This window comes from Capra hircus, chromosome 26 (assembly GCF_001704415.2).
Source record: "Capra hircus breed San Clemente chromosome 26, ASM170441v1, whole genome shotgun sequence".
NCBI classification, from domain to species: domain Eukaryota; kingdom Metazoa; phylum Chordata; class Mammalia; order Artiodactyla; family Bovidae; genus Capra; species Capra hircus.
The window spans coordinates 38804833-38825585 of record NC_030833.1 but is presented as its reverse complement, the minus strand read 5'-3'; the positions used below and the strand labels follow the sequence as shown (position 1 = coordinate 38825585).

The following is a 20753-nucleotide window of genomic DNA, read 5'->3' as shown; positions in this document are numbered from 1 at the left end:
TAACGTATCAGATGAGGGGTTAATAGCCAAAATATATTTTAAAAAATTCATATCACTAACAAAACACTAAACCACCCGATTAAAAAACGGGCAGAGAATCTGAATATAGACATTTTTCCAGAGATGTACAGATGACTAATAATTGACTCACGGAGAGATGGTCAGTATCACTTATTCAAATCAAAGCTAAATGAAATACCACTTTTCTTCTTTAAAGAGAACGGAACTCAAAAACGAAGATCTCCCATCAGTGGAACCATACTTCAAAGAACAGGCTTTGAAATGATGTGAAAGTCGCTCAGTCCATGGAATTCTCTAGGCTGGAATACTGGAGTAGGTAGCCTTTCCCTTCTCCAGGGGATCTTCCCATCCCAGGGATTGAACCCAGGTCTCCCACATTGCAGGTGGATTCTTTACCAGCTGAGCCACAAGGGAAGCCCATGAGTGCACAAAAGATTGCACATGAGTGTACATTTACATATTTTAACTTGGAACTTTTAAGGGGATGTGTATTCAACTTATTTTTGGTGCACCTCCATAATCTACGTTTTCAACCGACTGTATATTAGCCCCATCTGTGCCAGATATAATATTGAGGACTCTCATGTTATATTGGAAAGGAAGTAAAGTTACAGCAGAATGTGAGTCTTGTTTGAAACATTTCAAGAAAAGCAGCTGGATGGAGATGAGAAATGCAGGTGCTTCTTAGTTTGCATACGTCTGTTATGTATTTGCAGTTGTACCTGCTTTTTGTTTATGAATATGCACGTATCCTGTTCAAAATAGGGCATGATGGCTGGTCACCACTGAAGAGAAGCAGGCAGGGCTTTTTAAAGTTTGCTTTTGTTAGAACATGAACTGGTTTAATTGTAACAAGCTGACTACCTTTATTTCAGCAAGGTGGTCAGTTATAAATACGAAAGCCAATAATTTTAATTAATATTTTATAACTAACTTGTAATAAAATACCATTTTAAAAGATGGTCCTAATCACAGACATGTTACCAAGAAATGATGGAACTCATGAAGAAAACTCTTAGAGGATGTGGGAAATTAAGACCTAGAATACAGGGGGTGCTCTAGGTGCCGCGCGGAGACCCTCTGCACCCGTGCGAACATGGCGCTGCGCGCGGTGCGGAGCGTGCGGGCCGCGGTCGGCAGCCTGCGCGCCATCTCGGCACCCAGCGCGCCCTGCTCGCTGCGGCCCTGGGGACTGCGAGCGGGTGCCGTCCGGGCGCTGCGCACCGGCCCTGCTCTGCTGTCGGTGCGGAAATTCACAGAAAAACACGAATGGGTAACAACAGAAAATGGTGTTGGAACAGTGGGAATCAGCAATTTTGCACAGGAAGCTTTGGGAGATGTTGTTTACTGTAGTCTGCCTGAAGTTGGGACAAAGTTGAACAAACAAGAGGAGTTTGGTGCTTTGGAAAGTGTGAAAGCTGCTAGTGAACTCTATTCTCCTCTATCAGGAGAAGTAACTGAAATTAATAAAGCTCTAGCAGAAAATCCAGGACTTGTCAACAAGTCGTGTTATGAAGATGGTTGGCTGATCAAGATGACATTCAGTAACCCTTCAGAACTAGATGAACTAATGAGTGAAGAAGCATATGAGAAATACATAAAATCTATTGAGGAGTGAAAATGGAACCCCTAAATAAACTACTTTGAAACAAAAAAAAAAAAGACCTAGAATACGTCAAGGGAGATGTCAAATTCTTCCCCAGTTCATGAATTTAACAAAGTCCAAAACAATGTATATATTATTGTTTGTGTTTACTTTTTGCTTTTAGGCTTCATATTTTGAAAGAAAAAAAATGGAGACTAGCTAGGGAACTCTGTAGCGAAACACTGGGAGGGACTTGGAATGGTGATTATTATAGCGTACAACAGAAATCTAGTAACTAAAACTGTATAATTGGTGCAGAAATCCATGTAGATGAATGAAAGAGCTGGGAGTCCAGAACACTCCAGTTACAAGAAGTGACCAGATTGTTCAGATAGCGGTGTTGAAACAACTGGTTACTTAGCAGGAGAGGTGGGACAGCATAGTACAGTAAAGTGCAAAGACTGAAGACATGCTACCCAAACTGCTAGTACTTACTGTCCGTGACCTTGGGCAAATGACGTAACCACTCTGCATCACTTCTCTTCTCCCAGTAGTGGTATTGCAAGGGTTAAGTAGATTGAAATTTGTAGAAGGCTCAGAGCAGAACCACGGGGTCGCCGAGTCGGACAGGACTGAGCGACTTCACTCTCACTTTTCACTTTCATGCCTTGAAGAAGGAAATGGCAACCCACTCCAGTGTTCTTGCCTGGAGAATCCCAGGGACAGGGGAGCCTGGTGGGCTGCCGTCTATGGGGTCGCACAGAGTCGGACACGACTGAAGTGACTTTGCAGCAGCAGAGCAGAACCTGTCGTGTAGAATATTCCTACTATGTATCAACTGTAATTCTGTCATTTAGGGGAAAAAGTCCACTCCCTATCTCATACCCAGGACACATAAATTCAAGTGGATTGAAGAGTTATTTTTTAAAAAATAAGATTGGATTGGAAAAGACCTAAACACAGTCACCAAAGCCAGAAAATAGAAAAGCTTAATCAGTTTGTCTCTATAAAAATGTAGTGTTAGAAAAGTACAAACAACTAGGAAGGTATATTTGCAATGCATGTTCCAGCGAGGTTTAGCATTCTTGGCTTTTTTAAAAGAGATTGCTTTTAAAAAGCAAATATGCAGCATGATAAATACTGCTAGTGTCCATCCAGAATCTTTTTACCAGGTGGTACCCCCTCCCCCACAGCTGCTGCAGATGTTAGGTATTAACTGTTTATCCTCACCCTCCCCCAGAGAGTGCCCAGGGCTGGTTGTCCCAGAAATGCTTGGGAAGGTTTCTCCCCACCCCTGGAGGTTGGCGCTTGCTGGATGCCTGATGCAGGGCGTTACAGCCTGGCCTTCTGTTCTCTGTGGTGCAGTTTATGCTCCTGAGCTCCCCATGGAATGAGATTTAGGGGAGACTTCTGAAACCACCTCCGTGCCTCTTCTCCTGCCCTATCCTGTCTCCCTCAGTCCCTTATAGCGCATTCTCAAGAAATCACACAAGAATCCTCATTTGAAGTGCCACTTCCAGGGAACCTGACTTAATAGAAAATTGAGCAAAGAAAACTGACCCAGAAAAATGCTCAACAAACCTGAAGATGCTGAACGTTTTTTTAGCAATCGGGAAAACCATCAAAAATACATATTTCCATTGCTGATTGGGTTGAAGAAATAAAAGATTTTGAGTATTTTCTTGATTATGGGGAAAGGCTAAGGGATAATTTGATACCAACCTTATAGATACTTCTATAAATGCATTTCTTCAGAAATGGTTAGGTGTAAAGGATGGGTAAGGATAGGCATTGCAACAATGTCTAAAATGGGAAAATGGAAACAACCTCAATGCCCAATAATGATAGGATTAGTTAAACGATCCGTTGTACATTGAAACAAGACTATCATTTATAAAAATGTCTGGAATAAGTTGTTCAATTGACAATAAAGTTATAAAGCTAAGTGTATGGTGCCCATATGTAATGTGCACAGAAATAATCAGTGCCATGAACTAGGGTTATAGGGAATGTGTGTTTTCTTCATTAGTCATTTCCATAGTCGGCTTATTAATGAGCATGTGTTGCTTGTTCAAGGAGAGAAGACATTTTTTCATTTAGGAGGTAAAGGTAACATGATAGATGTTGTGACACGGAGAAAAAGTACAGCAGGAACACACGAGACGAAAAAGTCCAAGTAAGGATCAAGGATGGCTTCCTGGAGGACGAACAGCTGCCCCGAAAGGGAGGAATAAGGAGAAATTACGCAGTGGGGTGGGAAGAAGAGCCTTCCAGGGGGCTGGCACGGTATATGAGAACAAAAGCTGGTGCCTAGGTTTTTTTTAGAAGCTGGAAATTCAGTTGAGTTGAAATTTACTGTTTAGCTAGGAAAGTAATGAGAAATGGATGAAAATAAAGAGTTAACAGCAGCCAGATTTCAAGAGTTTTTGAACATGGTAAGGCATTTTTATTTCATCCTGAGGGCAATGGGCAGTCACTGAAAATTTTTGTAGAGAAGAATGACAAGATTTGCATTTTAGAAAAATCACCCTGGCTGCAACTTGAACACACTGGAGGAAAGTTAAGCTGAGCATTTCGTAACCAGGGAGATGACAGGTAGCCTGAACTAGGAGTGGCCCCTGGGACGAGAGGAAGTGGACAGATAACAGAGCCCCTTAGGTGGTAATCTTGGTAAGCAGTCCTGTGGTTATTTGAAAGAGGGATGAGGCAAAGGGCAAGTTTACAACAACTTCCAAGACTCCACTGGCCAGCGGGCCATTCCCTTAACACAAGTGACAGACTGCGGGCAAAGAGCTGGCTCAGGTTGGAAGATGGCTTATAAATGTTGACCACCTGTGTGACAGGAACGAAGGTTGTTGCCTCAAGTGTTTCTCTTCTCAAGTAGCAAAGGTCACTGAGTTGCCCTTGTTATACTGAAACTTACTCCGTCTTGATTCTCATGCCCCCTGCTTCTGTACTAGTGCAAATCTTTATATGTAGGAATACAAAAGTGTTTTAACCCCTTACATCCTTCTCTTATTTACCTTTCAGTTCTTGTGGGGAAGGGAACTTGAGGAAGACATAGAAAACTTGGCCACATAATAACACACCCAAGTTGTCCTGTGGGGGACGTCAGTGTAGCAAGGGAGATGCTGCCTGTGTAGTAGCTGCTTTGCTTAGGAAAAAATGGAAGGATCCTGAACCATAAGGATCTGATGGGTTAGAGCCAGCAGGATCCTCTAGGGAGGGCAGGGGGTGGCAGAAGGGTATTGAGAGGGAGGGATATAACAGAATGAAGCTCCTGAGGCCCCCAGGAGGTGGATGCTACAAATTGTTCAGAGACCAGATAGAAAAGTCACAGAAATATTTCACACCATCCTTAGAACTCCATGATCAGCTAACTGAAGGATCTTCTGGTTATGGATTGGGCCTGCACGCCCTCAAAGTGTTGGCGACATAGCTGAGAGGTCATGAGTATTATACCATCTAAAGTGGGTTTTGGTAGGGGTACCAGCGCAGATGTTTCACCCTGGCCTCAAACATTTCCGCAAGTGACAAACGTCCCCCATAACCTTGCCCTTTTCTACGTTCTCTCTGCTGCCTAGAACACCGTGCTTGAATAACTCCAGTTTATTCTTCAGACTCCTCCGGGAAAGTACCCCCACTCAAAGAAGTCTTTGTAGAAACTCCCTCCCCCGCTGCCCCATCGAATGATGGGCCTCCGCAGCTTAGACTCTCAGCACGCTGTGCTTGTTACTTCATTGTGCTTCCTGAAGATTGTTACCATGTACTTATTTCTGTGATCACATCCTTAATAGTCCTAGGAAGTCCTAAGAATAGGGGGCTTCCCATGTGGCTCGGTGGTAAAAATCCACTTGCTGATGCAGGAGATGAAGGTTCGATCCCTGGGGCAGGAAGATCCCCTAGAGAAGGAAATGGCAACCCACTCCAGTATTCTTGCCTGGGAAATCCCACGACAGAGGATCCTGGCAGGTTACAGTCCATGGGTCACAAAGAGCTGGACATGACTTCGCGACCAACACGATCCCAGGAAGGCAGGGCAGGGACAATCTGGTTTGCTCATCACAGGTCATAGCACCCAGCCTAGCATGTGACAAAATCACTCTCCTTGGAGGTCAACAATCATTGGCCAGGTGCATTTTTTCCTGGGCAGCTTTGACACTAGTAGCTGGTGTCCACAATAATCGCTAAACCTCAGATTAGTTAAACCCCATGGGGAACGTTTAACTTAAGTTCATTAACTTGTAGTAAGGAATCATTAACTTGCAGTAATCATTTTGCCCACCAGAGGTCCCTTTCTCCCCATCACTGGGGCCAAAAGAGCTTGAACTCCTGTGTTATCTTCCTACTTTTCACAGCCATGCTGCTCATTGAAGACTGGTATACCACCACTTCTGCATTGCCCAGGGGCTTGTCAGTAATGCAGAACCTCAGGCCCCACCCACACTGGAGGAATCAGAATCTGCATTTTAACAAGAGTCTCAGGTGATCTGTGTACACAAGAAATACTGCGAAGCACAGTTCTACAGAACATTCATAATCTGAAAAGCTTGGAAGACAAAACCCCATCTAAATGGCCCTTCCACCAGAACTAAAGAAGGAAGGAGGTTTAGAATCTGCTTTTATTATGAATATAAAATATACATACAACATAATACACATTTACACATTTACAATTTGCAGTTAGTTTCACTTTTTTGAGCACATTTGGTTCTGCACGGCCCAGTGGCCCATGTTCCTTCCACGTACACACAAGACATTCTCTTCACCTTGGTACATACTTAGTGAGAAATACCAGGCCCAGGCGTCAAATGGCCAGCTTTACTGTCTTCCCAGAATCACTTTCATTCTGTTTCCCCTTCTGCTGCTACAGGCTTTCCATGGCCTCAAACTTCAGCATTAAAAATGCAGGAGAAAAGAGGGCTGCAGTAATCCCCTTTGTCTTTCAAAATCACCTTGAAACATCTCACCTGAGTGAGGTGATACATCATAGGCATTGCTGGTTAACATAGTATAAGAACTACCTACGGGGAGGCTCTGACGTGTCACATACCAACTAAGCTTGTTCACCAAATGAATGATCACAAAGGATCTGAGTATCGGTGGTATCGCAGTAAATAAATAAGTTAACTGGAATAAATACAAATAAATAGAGTGAGTTTCACTAAGGAAAATGTCAATGCCTACGTCCCTGTGCTCCAAACCTCATTAGGTGCCACTTTACAACAGGTTGATAAACAGAAGCTGGATTTCTCTACGAGTCGCTCTTTGGGGCAACGCCTTCCATGTGCTGGTAAAGAGCAGCCAATGGAATCGTTTGTCATCGCTTTTCTCAGAATGTTGCTATGCGAGAGGCTTTGTAGGAGTTCTCTCTGAGGCTGTCAAATATGGCTTTGGTTCCATTCTGCCAGTGTAGCACCAGATCCATCGGAGTCTTCCCAGCCTAAGCGAAACAGAGGAGGGAATATGACTTCCAGGTTGAAGGCGTCTATAAGTTCATCTCCTCTGTGTGTGTGTGTGTGTGTATTTAATGAGGTAATGGATAGGTATATGTTACTGAGGTGTTTTATGTTTCCCACTATGATTTGCAGTTTATTTTCAAACCAGTCCTTTACTGTTTCTCACAGGAATGCTTTTGGCGTTTCAAATTAGCAGGTCAGCGGTGTTTGGTTTTTTTGCCCCACTGTGGGAGTATCCCAGCTGTTGGTAAAAATCCCTAGTCCCTTGACACTAAATAGCAGGCTTAAGCCAAATCACTGTGAAATTCAAAAGATGCCTCTGTACTTATACAGGGTACTGCAGAATGGGCATGGAGAGGTAGCAGTGTCCACCTGGTCAAAATCCAGTTCCTATCAGTGTGGAAAATGATTCCTGACTGATAAAAGCTGGTGGGATATGAGCTGCTGCAACACCTTGGCTTAATTACACAGGTACCATTCCAGGGAGTAGGTTTTTCACAGCTGCTCACAAGTTACACTGGGCTCTCCCAGGAAATTTATTTTTCTTGGAGATGATATCAATGATTTTTGAGACCAAAATTTTTTTACTTTATGTCTCAAGATATTTACAAAAATTAAAATTATATCACCTCTCAATTCTTGCCTTTCAATGTGAGAAGTCCTAAAATTTTCCATCTCTGTCTATTCAGAAGTCTCTCTTTATCCCAGAGATTGCACACTGACAGCTTTGAGATGCAAATCAGTCTAGAGACCTGTTGTGGCCCAAACAGAGCTTAGATTTTTTAAAAATTGGAATTAATTGGCAACAGTTGGAAATTAGGAAATTTCCCAATTGAATCTGTGATCTCTCTGAAAAAAACTGGAAGGCTTGGCCGCACGATATCCATGGTTTCATGGAGCAGGAAGGGACTGGATTAGGGAAGGACTGCTACCTTACGTGCACAGAGCCTGCAGCCACCATAAAGTCATTTATGTGATCAGCCTGGTCCCTAGGCGGATTTGAGTTAATGTCCCTGCAACCTTAATTTTGGACCCTCTCACCCTGTAGCATGTGCCGTGGGGAACACTTATCAGCAGACGTGAAGACAGAGTTTGGGACAATGATACAATAATGGTACAGTACTGTAGTGTTTACAGTTCCCTTCAAGATGGTGTCCAGTAACCTAGCAGTCTTTTTTGGAAATATCCATCCATTGGGTCAATGACATTTATAGTTCTAGAACCTTTCTGCTGGAGTCTTACTGAAAATGCAGAGCTCTGAGACCTATGTGTATATTTAGGGCTATTTTTCCATGAATTCCTTAAACTCCTTTGTATTGAAATTTATCTCGTGATTCCCTGGCTATTTACACAGTCTCTCCAAATCTATATGCTTTTGATCTCTGCCTGAAAAAAATTATATTTTCTGCAGCTTTGGGGGTTTTGTTGAATCTACTCTTTCCGATGGTTTAAATTATTTGATAAGATCAATCCCATATCAAGGATGAGGGGACCCTACTGTTAACACTTTCCCAACCCAAGCAGTCTCTATTTATTGCGTTTATTTTGTTCCTGTCACCAAGACAGGTTTTTTTTTGTTTTGTTTTGTTTTTGTTTTTTTTTTTGGAATGATGAAGTATTCCTCTCAGTCTTATAGTAACACAGTAAGAGGAGGAAATGATTCACAGTAAAAGATGACTGGGTTTTTTTTTTTCCCCCTTTCTTTGTAAAGTGATTCTCCAAAAGCCTCTTTCAAATTACTTCTTCAGTACTTTACACTCATTCCTCCCAGTGATATTTTTAACGCTTGTATTAGATGATGCTTGACTAGGAATTGGGACCATGAGGAAAATCTGGTTACATTCCCTGGCTTACAGATGAAGCTAAATTAACATGTACTTGTAAAAGGGATTTATACAAGCATTTTCTGGGCCTAAATATAAGAAACTATTTTGAGGGATGTGCAACTAAACCAAAGAGGAGAATGAATAGAAATTAGCTCAAAAATAAAGGCAAACGCATGGCTTCCTCTGTAAGAAAGTGGTAGCATTCACGCTGTTGTAAGAGGGGAAGGACTGTTCACAATCACTCGGATTCAGTGTTGAATCATTTGAGTTCCTTGACCCTTGGCTGCACTGACCACTGTGGAATTTTCAAAAGCTTCAGGAATGGTGGGTGTCTTTATTCCTGACTATTCCGGCCCAGCTCAGCCAGGGATGGCCAAGGCAGACACTGCTTGTGTCTGTGAAGGTGGGTGGTTTGACCATCTTTTATTTTCAATACCAAATTTTAAAAGCATTCCTAAATGCTGTGTGAGGCATTACCCATCTCTGACTAGGTGACCTGAGTCCTTGCCAAGGTCAGCAATATCCTTATGGGAAGGAACGGAGCATTTAAATCATCAAAAGACCCCCGAAATGCTACCGTTGTGAGGCTAATTTCAAGTACGTGAGCCATACTTCTGTTCATTAGAAAGCCGGCAAACAAGGCCCCTGGCCCGAGTACTTACACAGTTCTTGACGTTGAGGTCGGCGCCATACGTAATCAGAAGTCGGATCATCTTGTACCGATTCAGCCTCACGGCATCATGCAAGGGAGTATCTCCTTCCTAGAGAACAGAGTGAACAGGCTAACGGTGGGCCTGAGGCCAGGAAGTGGGTCCCGAAAGGATGCCCAGCAGGGCTGGTGATCCCAATAAACGAGTGAAGGTTTTAGGAGGCCAAACTCCGCCGGCCTACTCACCCGGTCTTTGGCGTTGAGGTCTGCCTCGCAGGCGATGAGATGCTCTGCGCACTCGTAGTGGCCAGTCCTCACCGCGACATGCAGCGCGGTGCTGAGCAACTACGAAATGGAAGCGCCCGTTGGGTCCCTGGGCGTGAGGACAAAGGGTGTCCCAGGCCCCAGCGCAGGTGTGAAGGGGAGGAGGGGAACGGGGGTAGGAGAACTACCTTATCGCGCGCACTGATTTTGGCGCCTTTGTTCAGCAACAGTTTTAAGACATCCAGGCTTCCTCCGCGGCTTGCCCAGTGGATTGCTGTGGATTCAAGCTATAAGAGGGAGGTAAAAGGACATGACTCAGAAGAGGAACCTGGTCAGAGGAATTAGTTCTTGGTTTCTAAGACTTAGGAATACCAGGTTTGCTAGGGCATCTGTGATGGCACTGGGCTGTCCTGGTCTAGGTGGCCAGTTCTAACTATTGTAGTTCAAATCTCTTGCCAAATGTTTTGGCAAAAATGTGCGAACGGGAGTGTATGCTCCCCTGTGTATGTATCTGTGTGCATGTATCTGTGTGCATGTTTGCGTCATTAGGCGGTTCTCGATAAACCTAATCTTTTTAAGAGAGCATAAGAACTAAAATGTACTGAGAATTTCGTGGTGCCCACATGGTGCCACCTACTTCAGACGCATGGATGCTCCCGGCAGCATAGGGAAGTGGGCGTTCCTGTGCTCATTTTGCAAATGAGAAAAAGGAGCCTCCAAACTATACAAATTTTTTGCCCGAGGAAACACAGCTAGTAAGTGGCGGAAGAGTTATGCCAACCCACAGTGTGCCTGGAACGTTTAACCACTTTTGCCAGATAAACTCAAAAGTTCTAGACAAATGTACAGATTTTAAAATTCTGGCAGAAAAGAAGCAGTTCCTTCCGAAAATATTCATCTTTTGGAAGAGACACGCCTCTTCCGGTGTCCCTATTGTCTGCCTCGTCCCTTCCCAGCTCTGCTGCCGTTTGCCCTGGCACACCGTCATCTACCTCCGCTGTCCTCGTCTGTGGTTACTGCACTTAATCACACTAGAAAATCTGGTATATCCCTGGCCCTCCAAATATCATGCTCATGAATTTTTGTGTCTTTCCACGCAAACTTTATATTTTGTTTCTTTACTTGTTTTTCTGTGTGTGTATCTTCTGGGTTCAGTTTTAGCCAAATCCTTTGGGCTTTTCCAGTCCCTTTTCCACGCTGCTTGAAAAGTCAAAATGAGCTGTATTTAAAAGCATTTTTTTCCCCCCAGCTCAATCTTCATTTCATAGGATATGCTATATACTGGTCTGCGTAGAAATCACAGTGGTTGAATTACTGAGATCTGAATAGCAGCTAACTTCCCATAGATGCAATTCATTTTGTGGGCAGTCTAGCCCCAAATCTCACTGATGGCAATCAGCATCTATCACATAAGGTGTGCACCTAGAGAATTCTGAGATGTTATTGGCAGCCAAGGGTCAGGAGCAGGTGGCCACGTATGATGGAAGGATAGGGATGCTGAAAGGCAAGAGTTGACTGTATTACTTCTCACTAAGGCTACTGACTTGATAACGACCCAGGTCTTTGATGAGAATATTGAATTCTGTCCAACAGCTCTCACTTCCTTCTTTTCCCTGAAATACTCCTCTCCTTTTCAGTATGTATGGAAAATACTTTCCACATGACCTAGTTCCATCTCCCAACTTCCCTTTGTATGGAGAAATAAGCTTCTGCCTAGTTCTCTCAGATCAATCTTCAATACAATTGGCCCCATTTTTCATTGTAGATTTTCTCAAGCTTCACAGAGTCTACTTACTTTGGCTCATTTCCAAACAAAGAGATATATTTACCATATCACGGAATTCGATCTGGGCTCCAGCTTCTATTAACTTCTCCACAATTGCCAAATGTCCTTCCAAGCATGCTCTGTGAAGAGCTGTCCGTTTATACTGTCAGAATAGAGGTTTTAAAAAGAGTGAGAGAGAGCAATGCATATAAAACTGAGTATAAATCCTTTCTAAGAAATAGGAAGCTGGGGATTCTGATGACCTAGCTGATAGAAACTTGAGTTCTTCTTTATGAGTTAGAAATGTCAAATTTACTATAATTATCGACCGGAACAATTATTCTGCAACTGAGATTTGCATCTCCTGCAATACACGTTTCTAAGTGATTAGAGGTCTTCGTCGAGGCACGTGGACTTACAGATTCAAAACTACCCTTTCTTGTGTTTTGTGCCCTCATGATTTCTGTAGTATCTGCCATGCAGTTCGGGCCATTTCCTTCCTTTGGGACTGCTGTTAGGTTGAATATCAAAAAGTATTCATTTTTAAGATAACGGAAGACATTTTTCTTTCAGCTTCAGAAATGATTCCCCATTCCAGTTCTTAGGGGAAAGGAGTCAAAAAAGGATTAGTGATGTCTGATAAATTGGCTTCAAATAATGGATTAATGGGCTTCCCAGGTGGTGTCCCTGGTGGCTCAGAGGGTAAAGAATCTGCCTGCAATGCAGGAGACCCAGGCTTGATCTCTGGGCCGAGAAGATCCGCTGGAGAAGGGAACGGAAACCCACTACAGTATTCTTGTCTGGAGAATGCCATGGACAGAGGAACTGGCGGGCTACAGTCCACGGGGTCACAAAGAGTCAGACAGAACTGAGCGACTAACACTTTCACTTTCACTTCAGGTGGCTCAGTGGTAAAGAATCTGCCTGCCAATGCTGGAAACATAGGAGGCAGTAGATACCATATCTGCATCAGGAAGAGCCCCTGGAGAAGAAAACGGCAACCCACTCCAGTATTCTCGCCTGAAAACCCCATGAACAGAGGAGCCTGGCAGACTACAGTCTGTGCAGTCGCAGAGTCGGAGACTACTGAGCTCACTCGCAGATGGATTAATAGGCTATTTGTGCTGGAACACTATCAGGCATTATTCCATCCCAATACCCTCTCTTTTTAGATAAGGAAACGGAGGTCCAGAAAATGCAGATTGGCTGCCAAGAATCAAATAAGTGAGTACTGATAGAACCAACACATGAACTCCTGGCCAGAGATTCCCTGTGTAGAGCCGATATATTTGGGTCCAGTCAAAGCTAATGCTAACAGTATATTTCTCCAGTCATGAGTGGTTGGTCCTGCCATACTGAAAGTCTATCCCAAAGATCTCAAAATTAAAGGCAAACTGAAAAAGCAGTGGGAAGAAAATGAGAGTGCAAAAAGATAAAGCAATCCATAGCACTGATCCAGCAGTTCTTTCTCTGGCCCACTGCACTCCCCTGTTATGCTGCTGGCATATGTGGCAACAGCTGGGGAGACGGTTTCAGGTGGATTGATTTCTGGCACCAGACGGGCAAGGCTGCAGTAAAGCATAAGAAATACAAAATTAACAAGCTGGATTTTGCAGTGCTTTGTATAAGCCTTACCTCATCACAGACATCTGGATTGTTCTTGTCTGACAAGAATTTTTCTATTACTGGCAGTTTATTCTCCAGGGCAGCTTTCAAAAACCTAGGCACATCCACAGGTTCTGTCTAAAGTTTTAAAAGAAAAACAGCGTGAGAGTTACCATGGGCTTTCCAACACTCAGTCAAACCCTCCACAGATAGTTATCTCCTTGTAGCCTAAGGCCGAGGGTTTCCCTGGTGGCTCAAACAATAAAGAATCTGCCTGCAATACAAGAGACCCAGGTTCAATATCTGGGTTGGGAAGATTCCCCTGAAGAAGGAAATGGCAACCCACTCCAGTATTCTTGCCCAGAGAATTCCATGGACAGAGGAGCCTGACAGGCAGACCATGGGGTTGCAGTCAGACATGGCTGAGCAACCAACTTCCCCGCCGACGACACAAGGAAGCCAAGCAGTGCTTACCACAATTTCAGGCTCAGGTTCCTTCACAACTGGAACTTTTGTTTTCCTGTATTTTTTCCTTTTCTTCAGTTGAATGATTATTTCAAGATCGTCTAAATTTTCCAGTTTTGATCTTTGTTCTAGTTTTTTCTTCTTGAGCTAAAAAAGAAATCCATGTTTCAAAATATGGCAAGTTCTACTGACAAGCATTCTGGTTGTGTCAAAACAAAATCTGCAAGGTCTGAGCTCAGTATGTGAACAGTTTGAGCAAAAAGATTTAAAAAAATATTTATAATAAATCTTTGACTTGGACTTAGTGCTTTCTTATTAAGTATTTAGGGGTCAAATTTTTCAGCTAATTGCCTTTATCTTCACTTCCCTTGCTTGTAGCGCCAGCTTCTTGTTGAAGATAGAATCTAGTCTCTAAGTGATGATTTTGTAATTATTTCCATAAACAGACCCCAGATTTCTGTAGAATTTTTTTTATCATGCTCATGAATTTTTTTAATTGAAAAGACTTTACTAATAAGTTTCAAACTCTTAAATTTCAATGCCAGTGTCTTTTAGGTGGCTCACTGAGTGGGGCTCATGAAACAGACTGTCTGGGGACTACATCTGTGGTTAGTAAGTAATGAAAATTCACCCAGCAACGCATTTTGTCGACACAGAAAGTTGCCACAGTCAAACAATGATCCATGAACCACAAACCACATTACTGAGAAAAAGAAGGCTCCCTTCCTTGGGATTAATTAGACAATATAAGATGTCAGAAATTCACTGGACACTTTTCTCTTTCCAAGTCTCTCAGTCAAAACACAGTCGTAGACCATTCGGTGATTGATTCGGAATCCAGAGGTCATAGTCTTGCCAAAGTTTTATTTTCTACAACCTGTTCCATAGAAGCTGCTTCTTTATAAGTTAGAAATTGATAAAGAAATACCTTTGGAATGGTTGCATTTATTTGGTTTCTCTCTCGTCTCCCTCCTATCTGGCACCTTTGTCTACGCCATCCCCAACCTCCCACTAGTGAATTTCACAGAAGGCCCTTACCTCTGCCTCTCGCTGTTTCTCAGTTTCCCACTGTTGCTCCCCCAGGCTGACAAAGTGGGCCGGAAGTGTTTTCAGGTCTTCTTGCTTCTCTAGAGTGACAGCAGCTTCATATTCTCCATCTCTGAAGTCCTCAGGAAGGAACTCCCCAGCATCTCCACTGCCGTTCTTCTTCCCTGTAACCTACAAGGGAAGAAGGTGACAGGGTCAGAATAGCAGAGTCCGTCCTGGGGTCCTTCTCCATAAAGGATGCTGCGGGAGGTCCCCTGGCCCTTCCTCCCTGCTGACAGTGGCCTCAGAGCAATGCACTCTCAGAGCTCAGGCTGTGATGCGCTGCCCCAGTGTTCCAGGAATACCTTCAGATACTTGTTCTCTTCTATTGGTTAAATCAAGGTTTAGGTTAGGTTGATATCTTTAAATCCGCTTTTAACCCACTTAATCACGTTTCTCCTAAGAAAATCCCAACCTCTTCCCCCCACCTCCCCACCTAAGATGTTAAAATTCTTTCATTTTCAGTACTTTTGTTGATCCCTTGCCTTCCTATGGTTTCCAGATATATATTGTTGCAATAGAACTTCTCCCCTAAGGCATTTTGATTACTGTACATGATTCCATACTTCAGTGATAAAACCAAAGGAGAAGATAATAAATAGGGACTATGTAGAGAATTCATTACTGCCAGCTCCTGTTTTTTCTAATTTCACTTATTTCATCACATAAATCAACCATTTTCCATATATGACATTTTTCAGAATACCTGTGCATTATGCCTGGAAGAAAAGAGCATTTCAATTTTCAAATAAAAGTCAAGGCTGCACCATTTTTCACTGCATAAAAATAATGTGCTTTACATACCAGCTCTTCTACCTTCAGAACCATCATGTTGCCCTGAAGTTCGTCAGTCTGTTTTCCTCCTGAGGAATGAACCCTTGAGTTGCCCTGGGGAGCCCATCTGCTCCAGTGAGCTTATATAGCTAGAGCTGGGTGAGATAATCTTCCAACCTGGGAACCCAAGTAACACCCCTGCCCCCCCTCCCTCCTGGGGCCAACTCAGAGGCAGGTGAATTTTTCATTTCAGACTCAGTGTCTGGGAAGCAGGAGAGGGAGGGGATGACAAGTAACCCCACTGAATATGTGAATCAGGAAGAAATGTGAGAGGGCCATTCCTTTGGCAGTGACCACACCGCTCAGCAATGCAAGTCATCCTATTTATCAGGGAGCCAGAGGACAGCTGTCTGTTGACATTGCGCCACACCGCTGCTCCTTTTCCTTCTTTGTCAGCTTTCATATGACTAACCCTATCAAGAAAATGTAAATGGCCCGCGTATCACACCGCCAGTAATATCTTTCTGATAACCAGACTTATCAACACGTCACTTGGGGGAAGTGTTGCTTTAGGACATCCTATTCCCATGGGTAAACAGCCCGAGAGGAAAGGACCCAGGTCCTAGTGGCCCTTGTCTATATCTGTTTGGAATCCTCTGGAGTGATGTCGAGGGCTAAAAAGGCCCCATGACATGCCACCTTACCATCATTATAAGAAATTGAAAGCATTCAGTAATACACTTGTATTTTATGGTGTCACAGCCCATAATTAGCACATGACATGCTTACTGTCTTCTAAAACAGCATACTTACTGGAACAATTTTTATTCAATAAAGTTTCAAAATGTCCTGAGATAGTTTATGTGAGGCCAATTGTTAGTAACAGTATGACCTTGATCAGGTCATTGAGCCGCAGTTCTTAGCTGCTGTGGCGAAAAGACACCTGCAGGAGCTGGTGAGAACTGCAGGTCCCTGGGCCCCACTCCAGGACATTCTGCATCAATTTATGGCTGAGTCCTAGGAGGCCGAGTTTTTCAAAGCACTCGGGTAATTCTGATGAAGGTTTGAGACAGGTTGCCAGAGGAACAAAGGGTTTGGGTTGAAGTGAAAAAAGACCTCTGTTCCTGGTTTCTCATCTCTGAAGTGTTAAATTATGTAAAACTGTTTACGTCTCTTTACGGTCCAAGGAGAAACTAGAATTACTATCTCCAAAGCCATTTTAAAACTTTTTTTATTTTTTTTTCAGTAAAAGAAAGTAGGGGAGAGTGAGAGAAAGGGAGTGTGAATGGAGAAGTGTGTTCATCAGATGTTATGTTGACCTGTGTCTATCACTCCCTGAAACATACCCCACTCAGCACACATGGCTGCCAATCTCTTCTTTCCCCTGATCAGCCTGGGGGTGGTTTTGCTGAAATTTTCAGAATGACACATTGACACCCCCCACCTGCGTCCCCACCAAAGTGCTGACGAAGAGGGACCTTCCCAATTACCCGGGTATCTGTTCTAGTCTCCTATCCTAAAAGGGGTTTTACTAAAATGAAATTTCCCGGTGTTTTCTTTGAGGTGGAGACAGCTATGACCATTTTCACTGGTTTCTTTAAATAAGAAGTAGCCATTAAACTTTTCCTACCATTTCTTATCTTAGTCTCTTTGTTCCAGGCCTGACCCAAACTGAGGGGAGCCTTAGGAGATCTCCTTGAGGGAAGGGTCACGGGTTGTTGAAGCGTCTTGGATACTGAATCCCAGAGCTGTTAATGCCCTCAAAGTTCAAGCAAGGCCAATGCTTCCGTTCTGCAGAGAGGGCATGGAGGCACAGAAACGTGACAAGTCACTGGCTGCAGACACACAGCTGGTTGCTGGATGCTAGGTTGAAGAGTTTGGATTCCATCCATCAGAAGCAGAGAATCATTGAGGCCAGAGCACATTTTCCGGAGTAGTTCAGACCTAGACCCACTCAGGGCCCAACCAAGACCTATTAAAAGGTCCTTCCGTGTTTCAGTTCAGTTCAGTTCAGTCACTCAGTCGTGTCCGACTCTGCGACCCCATGAATCACAACACGCCAGGCCTCCCTGTCCATCACCAACTCCCGGAGTTCACTCAGACTCGTGTCCATCGAGTCAGTGATGCCATCCAGCCATCTCATCCTCTGTCGTCCCCTTCTCCTCCTGCCCCCAATCCCCCCCAGCATCAGAGTCTTTTCCAATGAGTCAACTCTTCGCATGAGGTGGCCAAAGTACTGGAGTTTCAGCTTTAGCATCATTCCTTCCAAAGAAATCCCAGTGTTTAGGACACCTCAAAAAAAAAAAAGAAAAGGGAAAGTGGGTGGGGTGGTACTCCAAGCTTATTTCTTCTGGTCATTCAATTATCCCCTCAAACCTGCCTGGTTTTATGCAGGAGAGTCCAATAGGTCTAAAGAAAACTGCAGAGGATGACGTTTGAGGAAGGCTTGACCCGGCATCATCAGGTGAGTAAATTCTGCCTGCCTCTCCACTCACCACTTCCGGCATTGATCCCACTGGTCATCGTAAAACATGAGAGGATTTTGCTTTTCAAAAGAGATTCTAGATACACTTAGCTCCCTAACAATGGATCAGATGAAATTGTATTTTCAATCATTCCTATTCATCAAAATTGAGAACCAAACTTCGCAACTGGAGGAGAGTTTTCTTTTCCTTGCTTTTAAGGAGCTTCCTTTCCATTAAAGTTCCCCTAGTGGAGTAAGTTCTGAAATTTGTACATTTGACTTGACCACAACCTCAAACAAGGCATAACCTTTCCTTATCAAGACGAATTAAGACAAATTGGTTCTAGAATGATTGAGCAACCCAGTGTCAACCACCTATGGCCAGAATGAGCAGGGAAATGGTCCCAGAGATTGGCCAGAGTCATCTCAGGAGCCTTTTCTCCTTCCTCTCAGGATTTGTGCATTTCAATGAGACCAGAATTATAATCCTATTTACAGGTAAGGAAGTGAGGGGCAGAGACATGGAGTCTAAAGCATTTATTATTGTCACCCAGGGATTGAGAGATGTGCCCCAGCACCACCAGGGTTCATGTGCCATCGCTCAGCTCCAAGGACAATTTTGTCTTTCCAAATTTTAGGACATTTTACACTTATCTACTCAGACTTTTTATTTTTACTATGTTTTCTTGACTATGTAAGTAACATAAATATGTTGTAAAAATTAAAACAATGCAGAGAGAAGTTTGCTTAATTGCAATCTTGCTGAGTGCTGATTTGGTGTGTTTCTCTTGATCATATGTCTTAAAGATTATCTTCTACCAGCACGGATGAGTCTGTCTCATTATCTTCAACCACCACGTGGATTTCTGTGTGTGGACATACCCTTGCTTATTTAACCACTCTCCTATTTGTGGACATTTAGGCTGTTTTCCAAAATGGTCTCTTATTTGCTACAATCCAAGGTATTTTATAGCACCCAAAATGGTATGGTTACTAACACTCCTTGCCCTCGGAACACCCACCTTGATACAAAGAGGAAGGACTATGAGGACTGTCGCCAGACTCTGCCTGGAAGCCACTTGCTCTGCTGCTGCCCTTGTGACTGCTCATTTTGCCATCCCCCCTAATTGCCTTCCCAGCCCCAGCTGCTCCTCACCTCTCTTGGCTCTGAGAAATGGCTGACTTGGCACAACTAGGAATCCAAGTATCCCTCCAGCCAAGCCTAGGTTCAGTTACACCCTCAAAAATACCAGAGGGAGGTCATAGAATTGAAGCAAACAAGGTTCAAGGTTCCTTCCCTTCCCTGCCAACCAGGGATGGAATCACCTGTATTTGAAAAGCCACACGTGCTGGGAACATGTTGAGCAGAAGGCATCTGCCTTCCTCTCCTCTCAAAGGATAGACTCAAGACCAAGGTCCTCCTGTCTCCAGGGCTCTGAATAAAAATTGCATGCACACTGCTGTACGCAACCCAGTTTCAAGCTGCCTTTTTGCAAATATCAGCAGTTTCCTTTGGTAGAGATGGGTGAAGGCTGTAGGTCTCTTCCCCATACCTGACAGCAGCAGGTGCCTTGCTGTAAATTATGTCTCTAGCCAAATTCCCGGAGAAGGCAATGGCACCCCACTCCAGTACTCTTGCCTGGAAAATCCCATGGACGGAGGAGCCTGGTAGGCTGCAGTCCATAGGGTCGCTAAGAGTCAGACACGACTGAGCGACTTCACTTTCACTTTTCACTTGTATGCATTGGAGAAGGAAATGGCAACCCACTGCAGTGTTCTTGCCTGGAGAATCCCAGGGACGGCAGAGCCTGGTGGGTTGCCATCTCTGGGGTTGCGCAGAGTCAGACATGACTGAAGGGACTTAGCAGCAGCAGCAGCAGCCAAATTCTGCCCCACTTATGGATTTGTGTCAGCCAACAGGTATACACAGCCAGACTGTTCTGTAAACTTTCTGAAAGTGGCCCCTACCATTTACACTGTAAGACAGCGCCTGGCCAATGAAGTCGTTCTAGCAGTAGACTTTAGCTAACTTGCTAGCCTAATCAGCTGACAGAACCTTCCATGTATGACCCCAGACAAGATCTGACCAATTCCTAGTACTGGATCTATAAGTCTGGGACTCCACAGAGCATACATAGCAAAGTGCCTGACACGTAGTGAGGCTAAGTATCTAGCTAACACCTGGTAGGAGTTTTATAGTCTTTCCTAGCCAAATCACATATCTCAAATCTCCTTTCAATGACAAATAATTAGGAACATTTTAATGCTAAATAACAAAGAATCTTCTAACACTAATTAGGGGTAAAGACAAAGTGTTTAGGTAATCTCCTCTGGAGTGTGAGCATCTTATTAGCATTTTTCAAATGCTGACCAACCATAACAAGTGTAATTTCCCAGTTAGGGCATATCACAAGCGCCCTTTCCTAGGGTGGTGGTTCCAAGGCTGCGTGCATCTTAGAATCATCTGAAAATCTTTTAAAAGATACTGATGCCCTGGTCTCAACCCAGGTGAATGAAATCTGAATATAAACTTTAATATCCAGGTATTGTCTTAAAAAAGAAAAAAACCCAACAAACAAAACCTTTCCAGTTGATTCTAATTTCCACCCAGCATTGAGATTACCACTCCAGGGTACAGATTTAAATGAATACATACATAAATATATACATGTATATCCTTGAAGTTAGAGGCAGGAAAGCCATCTTTATCCCAGTATCAGAATTCTGATTGTGAAAGACTTCACCTTTACTAAGACTGTGGGAAACACACATAAAATTTACCATCAATAT

The 20753-nt window shown here is 43.6% G+C and overlaps 2 protein-coding genes across 2 annotated transcripts; one reads left to right on the top strand and one right to left on the bottom strand.

The window, feature by feature from the left end:
* On the top strand, positions 1077 to 1671 carry LOC108634030 (glycine cleavage system H protein, mitochondrial). The gene has a single exon (XM_018041417.1). The coding sequence runs from the start codon at positions 1118 to 1120 to the stop codon at positions 1637 to 1639; it is 522 nt and encodes a 173-aa protein (XP_017896906.1). The 5' UTR covers positions 1077 to 1117; the 3' UTR covers positions 1640 to 1671.
* ANKRD1 (ankyrin repeat domain 1) lies at positions 6211 to 15854 on the bottom strand. The gene is made up of 9 exons (XM_005698203.3): positions 15530 to 15854; positions 14678 to 14857; positions 13649 to 13786; positions 13205 to 13312; positions 11634 to 11732; positions 9993 to 10091; positions 9787 to 9885; positions 9554 to 9652; positions 6211 to 7049 (listed from the first exon to the last, which is right to left on the bottom strand). The coding sequence occupies exons 1-9, from the start codon at positions 15554 to 15556 to the stop codon at positions 6939 to 6941; spliced, it is 960 nt and encodes a 319-aa protein (XP_005698260.2). The 5' UTR covers positions 15557 to 15854; the 3' UTR covers positions 6211 to 6938.

Excerpts from the sequence above, each read along its gene's own strand:
- LOC108634030 (XM_018041417.1), top strand. The coding sequence starts at position 1,118 with ATGGCGCTGCGCGCGGTGCGGAGCGTGCGGGCCGCGGTCGGCAGCCTG.
- ANKRD1 (XM_005698203.3), bottom strand. The coding sequence starts at position 15,556 with ATGATGGTTCTGAAGGTAGAAGAGCTG. Across the intron at positions 13,787-14,677 it reads AGAAACAGCGAGAGGCAGAG|CTCAAGAAGAAAAAACTAGA; the intron begins GTAAGGGCCTTC and ends TTTCTTTTTTAG. Across the intron at positions 13,313-13,648 it reads AACCTGAGCCTGAAATTGTG|ACAGAACCTGTGGATGTGCC; the intron begins GTAAGCACTGCT and ends TTAAAACTTTAG.